Below are 12722 nucleotides of genomic sequence, written 5' to 3'. Positions count from 1 at the left end.
CGTTTTCGGCCGTTTACACGGATCCGACAATCCAAAAAATTGTTTTTACAATTTTTGTCATGTGACGTGTGTTGTCGTGTGCCTGTTTTCAACCATTACTTGAGTGTGATTGGTGCTTCCACGGCAACACTTGGCACATGACGAACTTTGGCGGATCCTTTGCTCTCGTGTAGACGCTTGAAAACGGTACAAACGGAGACCACCTCGGATCGGCTTTGATCGTGTAAACGTACGAAAACGAAAAAAGAAATGCGGGACTGAAAACGGAAAACTGGCCGTGCGTTGTCGTGTAAACGCAGCCTTAGGCCGTCATCACACCACGTTCTCCGACTCCCGTTTACGTCTACGTCTATGGTGAAAAAAACAAAACGGATGGTCGTGTCATCAGACAGGCACAGTTCTTGACGCGTACACCCCTGGTCTGTCCCCGGGGAAAATTGCGGAAAAAATCGCAAAAAACGCGGGGAAAAACGCGGCATAATATGGCATAATTTGCGGTGAATTTGCGGTAAATGTGCGGTAAATATGCGGTGAATAATATTGATGTGCGGCAATTTTCAGTGAGTATGGAGTGAAATCAATCAGTTACAAGTCTCTGGTGTAAGCACTCGTCATATTTGAGTAAAAAGTCGCCACGATGAGACGTTGCTGACCGAACAGTGCACTGTGTGTACGTGTAGTGCAACAAAAAAGTTCAAAAAACGCGGGAAAATCGCGGAAAACGCGGTCTTTTAAAATATCGCAAAAAAACGCGGAAAAAAACGCGGCCGCGGAATCGCAATTTTCCCCGGGGACAGCCTGGTACACGCAGTCAGGTTTTGTGGAGAAATTTGAACCCACGTACATCGAAGTACAGGGTCGCTCGGAAAAAGGCTGGGGGAGATACGCACGTTCATACAAAAAGTCGTATACCCCCGGCCCCCCTCTCCATACCACGTCCACGTCTCCCGTTTCCCCTGCTCCCGTTTCCACCCCGTATACGGATCATCATGACAACCGACCAAAAACTCCTTACGTGGACGTAGACCAGTGTAGACGCAGCGCTTTGTACCATGGTGTGATGACAGCCTTAGCAAGAGTAACCCCCCCCCCCCCCCCCCACACACACACACAAGAGTGCAACTCTTGACACCCTTTCTATGGGGTACGCCGAGTCGCCAACGGCGAAAACTCACATCACGCGGTGTAGTGTCGCAGTTGTACGTTTCCATGATCCAGCCCGTTCAGTTTAGCAAGCAGCGGAGTAAAAAAACACTACTTATCTGACAGAAACTCACTGCGGGTATGCAAATCCCCAGCATGATCATGGCAGATATTCGGATTGCGCGCACGCTATCCTTCGTTGGTACGTAGTACGAACGTACCTGAGACACGTGATGTGAGTTTTCGCGTCGGAGACCCCATAATATATGCAGAGCTGCACACTCTTGGGGTGGGGTTATATACTCTTGGTCTTAGTCCACGTTGGTTAAATCATTATTCTGGCTTACAGTGCTGCTCAATGAAATCCGGCCGCGTGAATCAAGTTTGCGCCTTGCACCATTTTGCAGTCCAGTGTTCGCAGGTCTAGGCGGCTGCCCAACGCCCGGCGCCTACTACTTGAGTGATTCGACTGGATTTAATTGGGCAGCAGCACTGTAGTATTTTTAAATACTACAGTAACTTGATCCATATTCAGTGTACTTAAAACTGTACACTGAATATGGATTTTCAGAATGCTCCTTCAAAACAGCTAGCTTGCCCAAAAGTGCTCAGATAGCTGCTGACATACATTGTACCAAGCCCAAGAGTAACTTACTTACTCTTCATTGTACATGTACTGTACACGCAAGGGCCGTAAAACTGTATCTTGTAGTCAAGGTACTACTGTACACTCACAGGGGCGGCAGAACCGGCGCGACACGTGCGGCCCAATCCGCACCAATAAATTTATCCTGTGATTTCTGAAGCAATGAAATATGGGCCCAATTTTCCTGAAACTTTCCCGGGGAGGGCCCCCAGACCCCGGACCTTTTCATGGTCGTACCAATATAGTCCTTCTGACACCCCTGGCTCATACATGTACCATTATCCGGACACTGGAGCTATGTACTTTGGTCTACCGGACACCTCGCATGCCAGGACGCCCATATTTGCTTGATTTGTACCAGTCACAGTGCTATCCGTAGATTCTGCATGGGCGGACTTCAATTCAGTCCGGAAGTTAGTAATTGTAATGCGCAGGGAATAATAAAGCTCCGGTGTGGGGAGCGAACTCTTTCTTGCAAATCATAGCCGAAGTCGCAACCACTATTTCTTTTAAATGTTATCATGATAATTATATGTACTTCACAACGGAGGGACTGAAAATGGAAAAAGTCTGAAGAAAAAACGGACTCAGTCACTGTTGCCCGTGGACTCAAACTAGGGACCTTCCTTATAGCTAGTATAGGCAAGCAATGCTCCAAGCACTGAGCACACACACACGCACGCGCTTGCAATAGACCTTTACGTTGAGTCCCCAATGTTATGACCCTCTATTATCCCAGTGTCTGTTAGGACATCGGTACCATAGCAGGCATTCTGAGCAACTTTTTTTGGAGCAACAACGGAACCACAACCGGTGACTGGGCCCTTGTCGAAAGAGGAGAGGTTCTCTCTCAGACCGGTTTATGGATGGAAGCTGAATTTTCAGTGCCCGGCAAGTCGGACAGTTAGGCAGCACTGTTGATGATTGGGCCCGTTTCTGTTGTGGTCTAAAATAAGAGGGTAAAGAAAGCACACGTGAAACTGATGTCTAAGAATACTGAAAACGTGTAAATGTACCATGTTCACTTGATCAGCCAAGCTGTGCTTATGCAGTTCAAGTTCATGTTGAGGTTGTACAGCGACAAACTGGGTTCTTGGCATCACAGCAAGGTCGAATTGACTGGTCCAGACTAAAATCTGCCCTACTTGTTTTATCAACTGATATGTTATACATGATAGTGGAAAGAAGTAGCTTGGCTTTCATTATTATAGCCGTATGTTCAGTGACATTCAGCGGAGAACTTTCAGCTGGGTCCACTGCTAAGTCAAAGAGTTGAGGTGTTTCAAGCATAGAAGTTGGTACAGATCTGCCAAGACAATCTAGAGAACTCCCTAGAATATAGCGCACCTTGTATTGGCCAAGTCGAACAGTTTGTAACAGGCCGTGCTTCCCCACTCCTGAGTTTGGGTGAAACAAGTGATCGTGTCCAAAGTCATTTCTATGTCTGTCAACTTGGAATGAATGTTGTTGAACAATCATGCCACCATTGTCGATCCTGTACTTGGGATAAGTTAGGTTGTGAATCCATGATGCACTCAGTGTGTCGGAGCTTGCACCAACTAGCGTACTCTCGCTCAGTAGCAGATTGCTTATGTCAAGTCCATCATATTGCCGATCATCTGGTAATTTTAGGCCTGCTAAAGCGATGAGTGTTGGCATGATGTCCAGTGTACTGGTCAATGCATTGCTAACACTACCAGCTTGTATATGTCCTGGCCAAGACACAATTCCAACTTCACGGTGTCCACCTTCCCATGTTGTCGTTTTCATTGTTGCACCACCACCGCCACCATTAGCAGACTGTTGCCATTGTCCAACGAATGGTCCAGAACTTCCAGTTAAATTACACTTCCTATCCCAAGGTCCATTGTCTCCAGTGAACCAAACAAGTGTGTTATTGGTGAAGTTTTTCTCAGCAAGACGACTCATGATTTCACCGACAAGGTGATCCATCTCTCGCAGAGTGTCTGCAAACACGGTACCTTTTTTGGAGGAATTGATGAAGTCGTCGCTGTGTTGCTGAGGAACATGCATATGTGCAAAAGCAACATAGAGGAGGAATGGCCGTTTCGTGTCAAGTTTGTCCAGAAAACGTTCTGTACTTTCTTCATACCTGCAAGAATGAACATGAACAGAAAAGGAGATACAGGTGGAATCATCACAATTCGAACCCCACTGAAATGCCAGGGAAAAAAACTTCTAATTATCCGGACATTCTAATTAGGCCATGTAAACTATATAGCGTCAGCCTTCGGATTTTTCCGAGAAATCGGGGCGGACGGGAGGCTTTTAATTTTTATATTTTTATTATGCATGCCTAGTATGGCTGTAGGGTAGGTACTAGGTGTTCGCAACCCCAGACATGCTTTTTTTCGCTTTTCTTTTTTAAGCCATTTTGGCACAGAGTAAGATAAATCCACGTGATGCAGATGAATCCTCAGCCATGAATAATTAACGTCTTGCAAGACAATTATTCAGTAGCGTGATACTCGCCTAGCGCTTTTGCTGTTGCCTAGCAACGCGTTTCTGTCTTTCCTGGGCCCCCAAATGCATGTTGGGTGGCCCTGCGCATGACTGCACGTTGTCATAGCAACCTTGAAAATCTCAAGCCGGTTACCAACAAGCTAGGAATCAGACCAAGCCGCCGGCCACCGGCGCTTCATTGCAATTGAATTTGTCAAGAATAGTGAGCGAGGACAGATCAAATTATGCAAATACATGATTGTACATGTAGCTTGGAGTACCAACATGCTGAGTGGCACTCATTGTGAGACATAGGAGCCTAGGAGTGTAGAGCGATATAAATTTCAGGAGGCGTGGGTGGGAGGGAGAAATTGCAAAACAGTTGGATGCGCGCAGCAGCACAGCTAGCAAGAGAAAGAAGCCGTGGATGGGTTTGTTCCTATTTTTGATGGTTGTGGCCATCCGTTGGCCCAACGGTATTCGTGTGTACGGCGTTTGTTTGTGCTGCCAACTCGTGCCCGGCGTTTGTTTGTGCTGCCAGCTCGGGCCCGGTGCGCGAGTCAAACCGAACTTTGAAAAGGCTTTCGCTCTTTAGTGCTATCGACTGGCTTTTCATACAATGCCTATTGATGTCTGGAGACATGCTGTCTAGCCTTCCCCTGGTACGCATTACGCAGGGCATTATTTATTCTTGAAGTCCGTACCGTGAACTGCCAAAGGGAAATGTTTGAATGGTGCTGGGGCGGGTGCGACATTACGGTGTCCCTGCAGCCGGCCTAATCGCGTTTGTCGCCACAACCGATTTTATGTGCAGTTGGGTCTTGTATAAAAGCCTGTCTCGTATAGAAGCCTATTTTGAATACAAGCATGATTTTTAAAAGGCACCCTGTCAGCACATAAGCCTGGTTTTAGTATTGACATGACATGTACATAGAGATGCGTGTTTCAAATAGAAGCCTGACTTGAATAGAAGCCTAGCACTAAGCACTGACATCGGCTTCTACAGACTGAATAAGCACGGCTTTTATATGCGACATAACGGACCATTTTTTTTACGGTATGTCAAAAATGCTCGCATTGACACGCAGAGTTGCACTATGCACCTTAGAGACACAGATTTAGTGGACATTGAACTGCTTGCGCATGCAAGCCAAACTGATTTGCAGGAAATAAAATGAACTTCTAATTTTATGCTTTGCTAACTTCGAATTATCAGCACAAATTCCACATTATCTATTTAAGTGGGTTCCGTGGGGCTTCTAATTAGGGGTGTCAACGAGTAGTAGGGTACCCGTGCTACCCGTAATTTGATCGGGTAGTAGAGTAGCAATTTGCTCCTGAGAACCCGATCGGGTAGTTGGAGTACGGTGTTTTTGCAACGGTGCATGTAACCAGCACGGCTACGTGCTTACTGTACATTTTCTATGTAGTGCAAGTGCACACTCACACCACAAGCGGTGTCAAAAAATACCCGATAGGGTACCCGTGCTACCCGGATAAAAAACCCCGAACCCGTTACCCGACCAAATCACTACCCGTTGTAGACCTGTATAATAAACCGGACATACCCAATTCGAGGCACGGTTCCAGTTATCAGAAATTGTTATGTGAAATTCGTATTGACAGAAATAGGCCCCGGAAGAAACTTCTAATTAAGCAGTATGTTCTAATTAAGCCATATTCGAATTATCAGGATTCCACCTTTATTGACAAAAAGGAGAGCAAAGTGGATAGTGGTGTTTCGGTACGGTAAATCCACGTGCACTATGTATGTCTCAGTTCCACTATTGCATACTAGCATACTCAGTGTACACACCATATGCATACAGCTTGGTCGTAGAGACTCCACATGCCATACAACAGAATGCCACAGCACTGAGGTGCTTTCTGCCTAACCGAAACCTCAGAAATGATGGTTCCACTTTCCAAATTTTGGAGGCAGTGGATTTGAGTTTCCACCAAAGCGGCAATTCTGCTTGCTGCAGTTCAAGTAGTACCGTGTTATTCAGTTCTGCTCCTATGGTGCCGCTTCAGAGGCTCCAACATTCTCAAGTGAATGTGTGACCGTTGCTTTTATAACCCGCTCATTCCCTCATTCTTCATTCCATTAGACTTATGCGAAAGTTGTGCATGCCGTGTATACTTACATTGCATCAATGCCCACACAGAGAAGCTCATAATAATGATAATTAATAATTAACCCAATGCTGTAGACAGCAAGCTGCTCCGGCCACAAAGGCCTCATCAGTACAGCTACGAGCTTTTAAGTAAGCCAGGCTACCAGCCATGTTGCAAAGGAGGCACCACAGACATTAACTTGCTCTAGCGCCAGAGTGCTCTAACTACGAAAACTAGAGGGCAATGCGTTATAACAGCAGCACTAGAGCAGCCTACCGACAGTGCTCAACAAGACAAATGTTGAGGAGCGTTAATTTATTATAAGCCTAAGTAAGCTAGGTACACACAAACTTCAACGAGAGTATATTTACCTTTGCGCCAGTTGACGAAGGTCTACAGGCTGTTCAACAATGTTGTACCCATCAAAGAGTGGCACCGAGTCATTCCAACGATCGCAATCGATAGGTGCTGATGTGGCATTACTGATCCTGGCCATGTTCTCTTTGCCCTCAATCGAATCACTCAGCGGTGCGGCATATGCTAGGCTTGTAAAACTATCCCTGTGCAGCTGCGGACACGGCTTGCACATGGGAAGGTTATAGCCTGGATAGTCTGTACAACCCATGTCATTGCTATACGGCAGGCCATAGTAGAAGTCAAATCCTCTCTTCAGTGGATGATATGGACCATGCATGCCAAGGTGCCATTTCCCTGCATGCAAAGGGACAACGACATCATGAGCAAATCATAGTACATGGTGGTTACTGAGTGGCAGAGTAGGTCGTCGCACAACCAATCTAATAGTCGGATTGTTCGCCGCCGCAACACATAAAGTTACTTGCATATACAGAGTGAACTACTTGAAGTACTCGCTTTGGTGTCACAACGCAAGCATTTGATATTTGAAAGATCGTTTTGTTATTGAACAAATGAAAGGATGCATGTATCATTATATTCCGTATTTTCCAGAGTGTTAGCTGTGCTTAGAAACGCATACTCGAAGTACAAAAACTCAGAAATCGCCCTCTGAATGTGAATGAATGTGAATCAACCTGCACTACCCCGTGCGTATAATATTGCATACTAGAACGAAGTCTGTCTCGTTGTCCAGGAAACGACCAATCAGCGACATTTCCGCCAAGGGCCCCGAGGCTTATCAAAGTTTAAAGCCCGCTTAATCGTAATTTTACTACTCTTTGATGACGCGTCGAGGGCCTTGGATTAGTTTAAAGCCCGCTGAATGTACTCTAAACAGGTGCGTACAACTTAAAATGTATGCATTGTAGTACGGTGCGCGAGAGCAGATTGGGCATGGGATGGTGCGGCGCTCGGAGCCAGAGCTGCATGTTCTGCGGTTGCAGTTGTGCATTTCAGAAATGTGTACGTTTTTTTACTCTCGTACTCATTCATCTGTACGACTTTCCTTTGTTCACAGCTGGCAGAACCCTATAAAAACCCAAGATCATGCGGCGAACTCAATAGGTATCGAAAAGGAGCTCTCAAAGCCCCTAAATAGCTCCACAAGCTATGAATAAGAATGAAGCTCACAATAAGAGCCCAGCTTTTCATTTGCTCATATTCACCTTTTATATACTCAGTGCTGTTGAGTTACTAGAAGAAATTGTTCTATCATACTCGTACTACACCAATTCTCTCCGCACACAAACCACCAACTACCCAATATACATGTAAGGGCACACAGGCATAATGCAAGGAACTAGATAATACGATGTCATGTACCCTCGTTTTAAAGGGGAACTCCGGTCCAAAATCACCCCCATTTTTTATTGCGGAATCCATTAGAGTATGTCGTAAGTGGTAGAATGGCGAAAACCGGAAGCTTCTACGACAAGGATAACATACCTAAATTACCAATTGCAATTTTCCATATTTGGCACGAGGGGGCCCCCTCCCACCCTGTGACGTAAAACGTTCTCAGCCCGGTCCACTCAGATGAAATTTTCAAATAATTGAACTATTTGAAGCAAGAATGAAAAGTCCTTGGCCATTGTTGAAGTGCTTGTTGTTCTGTGCCATGCCCGATTTATTGTCACGACTCGCTGCTGCGTCTCTGGATGCAACAATGTCACGAAGAAAGAGGCGCCTGCGGGCTGTCGTAGCATGGCTTTCCTCTGGCTGACGCGAACCTGACGACAGCTTGGCTATGGAGAGTATGTTGGAAGGATTTTTCTCCGACGAAAAATAATCGTGTCTGCACTGAGCATTTCACTGAGATGTGCTATGAAAGAGATTTCCAACAAGAGTTTGCACAAAGCATTGGTGGCTATAAGCAGAAGCAGCAGCGACGCTTGAAGCCAGGGTCTCTGCCATCCTGAACTTGGCGGTGCATGTCATACTAATAGTTAGTAGCTCCTCTACCTCTGCTGCCAGCAAAAGCAGACCATCCTCGATTTACTTCCAGGAACGTGAGCACGATGAGGTAAGTGAACGGCATGATTTTGTGCCGTCCAGAACGTAGCTCTAAACGACTACAGAGTACAGTCCTACTCAAAGTCCTCTACTCAAAATCCTAGTCAGTGAAGTCGAGAATTGATGTAATGTACATGGAACGTTATCATGTGTGTTATTTCGGTTCTCTTTATCTGTAAGTTTCCATTGCGTTACTTTCCGGTTGCAGCTACACTGCCACAAATACAAGGTACAGTATGATTTGTAGTCTGGAAATTTTCCATGCTGTCATACTGAAGTGGGCACAAAAACGTGTCCACTTTTCGTACAATGGCATGAGAGCACGGGTACAGTCGGCATGTCTGTCCCACAATGCCAATATAGGGAGAGCGCACGCCAAAACCAAGGAGGGTGTGCTCAGGTACAGGCTGGAATACACCAAGAGCACAAAGTGGCCAAGAAGCTGCACGACAATGTCCTGCAACTTCTTGAAGGACCTGTTGAACGATGTGCATACAACCATTCTCGGCATTCGCAACGGCACCGGCACAACCCTATGCTCTCGAACACAGTACAGTCTTGTGCCATTGTATCTGGCAACTTTACCAGATTGTTCATGCAGCTGCATTGGTGCAAAGCATGCGCCCACCCGAAAACACAAATATTGCCCGAGTCAAGAATAGTTATATAAATCGTGTCTGTCAACTGTTTTCTACATTCTGCATGCACATGTACCAATGATTATGTGAACGTCAACCAGGCCAAGAAGCATTATCATCATCATCATCATGTCCAACTGCTTCCTCAAAGCCCCAGTGTGCATCTGCATTGGCTTCTGGTACAGCTGCTTTATCTTCGATACCACGCAAGACGGTATCACACGCCGCTGCTTGCGTCCAAAGTATCCATGGGTGAACCATGTGTATTGTCTATACGCCACATGTCTCCAAATCCTGCACAAAACAGTTGGAGAGATTTAGATACACATACCACGAGTGTCTTCATGATTGTGTAAAAGTAAATAGTTTCAGTGTAAATAGTTTCGGATTCGAATTGATATTTCTATGGGCTACTATACTGAAGACACTTTGGCCTTTTTTCAAATTTACATCACTTTTACACACAGTTGAAACACTTACAGTGCTAGGAATAGTATGAATGAAAGACATCGTGTACCAGTATAATTATATTGGCATGGGTGCAATAGAACTTCATGATTGTGTGATGGAAGTTGGTGAATTTGAATACTGTACACAAAATCATTGCACAACACTTCCCATCTACTAGTACTTTGTACCGGTACATGAAACATGGAAAGAAAGGAAATAATGAAACCGATTCAGTGAATCCTCACCTGTTTGACCACGGTCCACATCTTGCCCGAAATTCTTCGAAGGAAAGCAATGCCACCTCGAGCACTGATTTTTGCAGGCAAACAACAGCAAACTCTGAGTGCTGCATGACGCACTGCAGCCCTTCCTGCTCGCCGCGTTTACTGAAAGCTGCAGGAACCTCCCAGCAACAAGTCGACTCGACCTCGCTCCACATCATGCTGCATTGTCCGCAACGGCATCAAGCAGTGCTTCTCACGCGAGCACTTGCAACCAAAGCGTTCTCTTCACGTTCATCTGTTTTGTAGTCTCAGAAATATTACTTGTAGACAGTTTCGCAGACGCTGATGCGCGCTTCGGCTCGAACCTAAAAGGCCTCGGTGTTGTTGAATCCGAAGTGGCGTCCACCTCCACACCTCCCGTGGTCTCCTCTTCCTCCAACATGATGATCGAATGAATACTAGTACAAGGGTTATTGATTGAAGAAAAAACAGTGAATACCTTTTTCAAAATTTCTGCAGGTCTACCATTTGAATAAAAAAATTTGGAGGTCACTGAGAACGTTTTACGTCACAGGGTGGGCGGGGGCCCCCTCGTGCCAAATATGGAAAATCGCAATTGGTAATTTAGGTATGTTATCCTTGTCGTAGAAGCTTCTGGTTTTCGCCATTCTACCACTTACGACATACTCTAATGGATTCCGCAATAAAAAATGGGGGTGATTTTGGACCGGAGTTCCCCTTTAAAATAGTTAGTGCATGGCAGGCCGGGCCTACTTGTAATGGCTTGTTTGTGCCCTTCAGGTTACTACGGGCCCTCAGGCTAACCTGCCGGGCACTAACAAGCCATAAGGCCCTCCCTGCCATGCACTAACCTATAAATAGTGGTGTCATTCGACTACTTTTCCGTGATGTACTGCAACCCATCCTTGAACTAGCACAAAGCTTCTAACGTGTTACATGTTGCCAGCTCCGACATTGCTGTTAGTGGAGGACAAACTAGAAAATCTTTGTTAGAACTTCACTCATGCTTCTCAACTTTCAATCACTAGTAACACATTGAAAGAGCACATGAAACCCCGGCAGAGTGTGCAGCTCTGATGGGTTGCTGTCACGGCGAAATTCTGTGATTACATCATTCTAGTGACTCAGAAGAGTGCGTACCAGCAGGATTCAAGCAGGTCTGAGGTCTCTTTCTGCACAACCGTGCAGCTCAGTTGCATTGGCACCTAATACTTGTAGAATTGTAGACCAATTCAAAGTGGATCATATAAAGTTCGGATGCCCGGGCCAAACGATTCACAGTCCGTATTCGAAATGCATTGCTTTTACCAAAATGCAAACTTATGAGGTGCTCCCTAACTAATACGGGGGAAAAACAGGGAGATTCGTACCTATCATGCCCGTCTGGTAATCTCCATCCTTCAATTGCTCAGCAAGCGTAACTTCTGCCAGGGGCAAGCCACCAATAGAAGCTGGCTCGAAATTTCGAATCACTCCATTGCGAAGTCCTATTCGGCCGGTCAGTAGCGATGCTCTGGATGGCGCACAGACGGATGCTGCCGAATGGAAATCCAGCAGCTTAATTCCACTTTCTGCTAGCTTGTCTATATTGGGTGTATCCTCTGTTGCGCTGGGCCAGTAGGCTCCAACATCTCCCCAGCCAAAGTCATCAGCTAGCATAACGACCATGTTTGGTGGACTGCTCTGCAGGTGCACGGCTTTTCCCGTGTTGTCCACACGACCCATAGACATAGTGCATACTGACATGTTGAGCATATGCAGCAGCACGCTAAACAATACGCAGTTGACGGTAGCAGACATAATTCACTGCTCAACTGTCGACTTGTTTATTACTATTGAGTGACTATTGTGGCCCGTGAGACTGTACCAGTAACAGCAGGCTCACTTATTAGTCGACGATTTCCTTGCTGGTACTTGAATTGAAGTAATCGCTGTATAGTGTATTGCAGCTAACAACCTCCAATCCACGTGCATGTACATGCACTGCAGTAATAGTGGTAGAAAATAATTATTACGGTAGTATTTTCAGGGCTGCTAGCGTGTCGCATTCTGATACAGAGTCAGCCTGTCAGGGAAGACCACGGCATGCCGTTTGGCGTTAGCAAGCTAGAGCTGGTAGGTACTAGGTGCTAACTTGCATCATGACTTGTACTGAAAACGAACTAACCGCTACACAGCTACAATTCAGTCTGCAGCAGCCGCTGAGTCGTCCGCTCTACCATAGGCATAGGGTCTTGAAATTATTTGGAGGGGACATACGTACAAATGGTACAGTGATATACCAAGTACCTACGCCTAGCGCCATACTAGTATAGGCTATGAACTCGAACAAGTCCCAATGCGGCGCGAGACTTTATTGTCGATAATGAAGCTATTGCCAGCTAGTTTTGGCATTGACATTATGATTGTATGATTACGATCATGTAGCTAGATTGTATGTAGTCTTTAGATTCTACTGTGTAAAAATAGATTTTTTTGTAGTCCTGGCTGATCCTGCATAGTTGCATACGTACATGCGCATATTCACCGCGTTGCCTCAGTGTCATGAGTCATGATCATGCCTTCATGGAGAAGGCATGATTTTATGGT

General features: G+C 45.8%; 1 protein-coding gene across 1 annotated transcript; it reads right to left on the bottom strand.

Annotated features, from left to right (window-relative positions):
- Positions 1-2486: 2486 nt before the first annotated feature.
- On the bottom strand, positions 2487-12515 carry LOC135809029 (arylsulfatase G-like). The gene is made up of 3 exons (XM_065322289.1): positions 11504-12515; positions 6742-7081; positions 2487-3902 (listed from the first exon to the last, which is right to left on the bottom strand). The coding sequence occupies exons 1-3, from the start codon at positions 11931-11933 to the stop codon at positions 2849-2851; spliced, it is 1824 nt and encodes a 607-aa protein (XP_065178361.1). The 5' UTR covers positions 11934-12515; the 3' UTR covers positions 2487-2848.
- Positions 12516-12722: the final 207 nt, after the last annotated feature.

Source organism: Sycon ciliatum, chromosome 2 (genome assembly GCF_964019385.1).
Source record: "Sycon ciliatum chromosome 2, ocSycCili1.1, whole genome shotgun sequence".
Lineage (NCBI taxonomy): Eukaryota > Metazoa > Porifera > Calcarea > Leucosolenida > Sycettidae > Sycon > Sycon ciliatum.
Note: the sequence above shows the minus strand (reverse complement) of the source record. Positions and strands in the feature narration are given on the sequence as shown.

Excerpts from the sequence above, each read along its gene's own strand:
- LOC135809029 (XM_065322289.1), bottom strand. The coding sequence starts at position 11,933 with ATGTCTGCTACCGTCAACTGCGTATTGTTTAGCGTGCTGCTGCATATG. Across the intron at positions 7,082-11,503 it reads TTACCAGACGGGCATGATAG|GGAAATGGCACCTTGGCATG; the intron begins GTACGAATCTCC and ends CTTTGCATGCAG. Across the intron at positions 3,903-6,741 it reads CTTCGTCAACTGGCGCAAAG|GTATGAAGAAAGTACAGAAC; the intron begins GTAAATATACTC and ends TCATTCTTGCAG.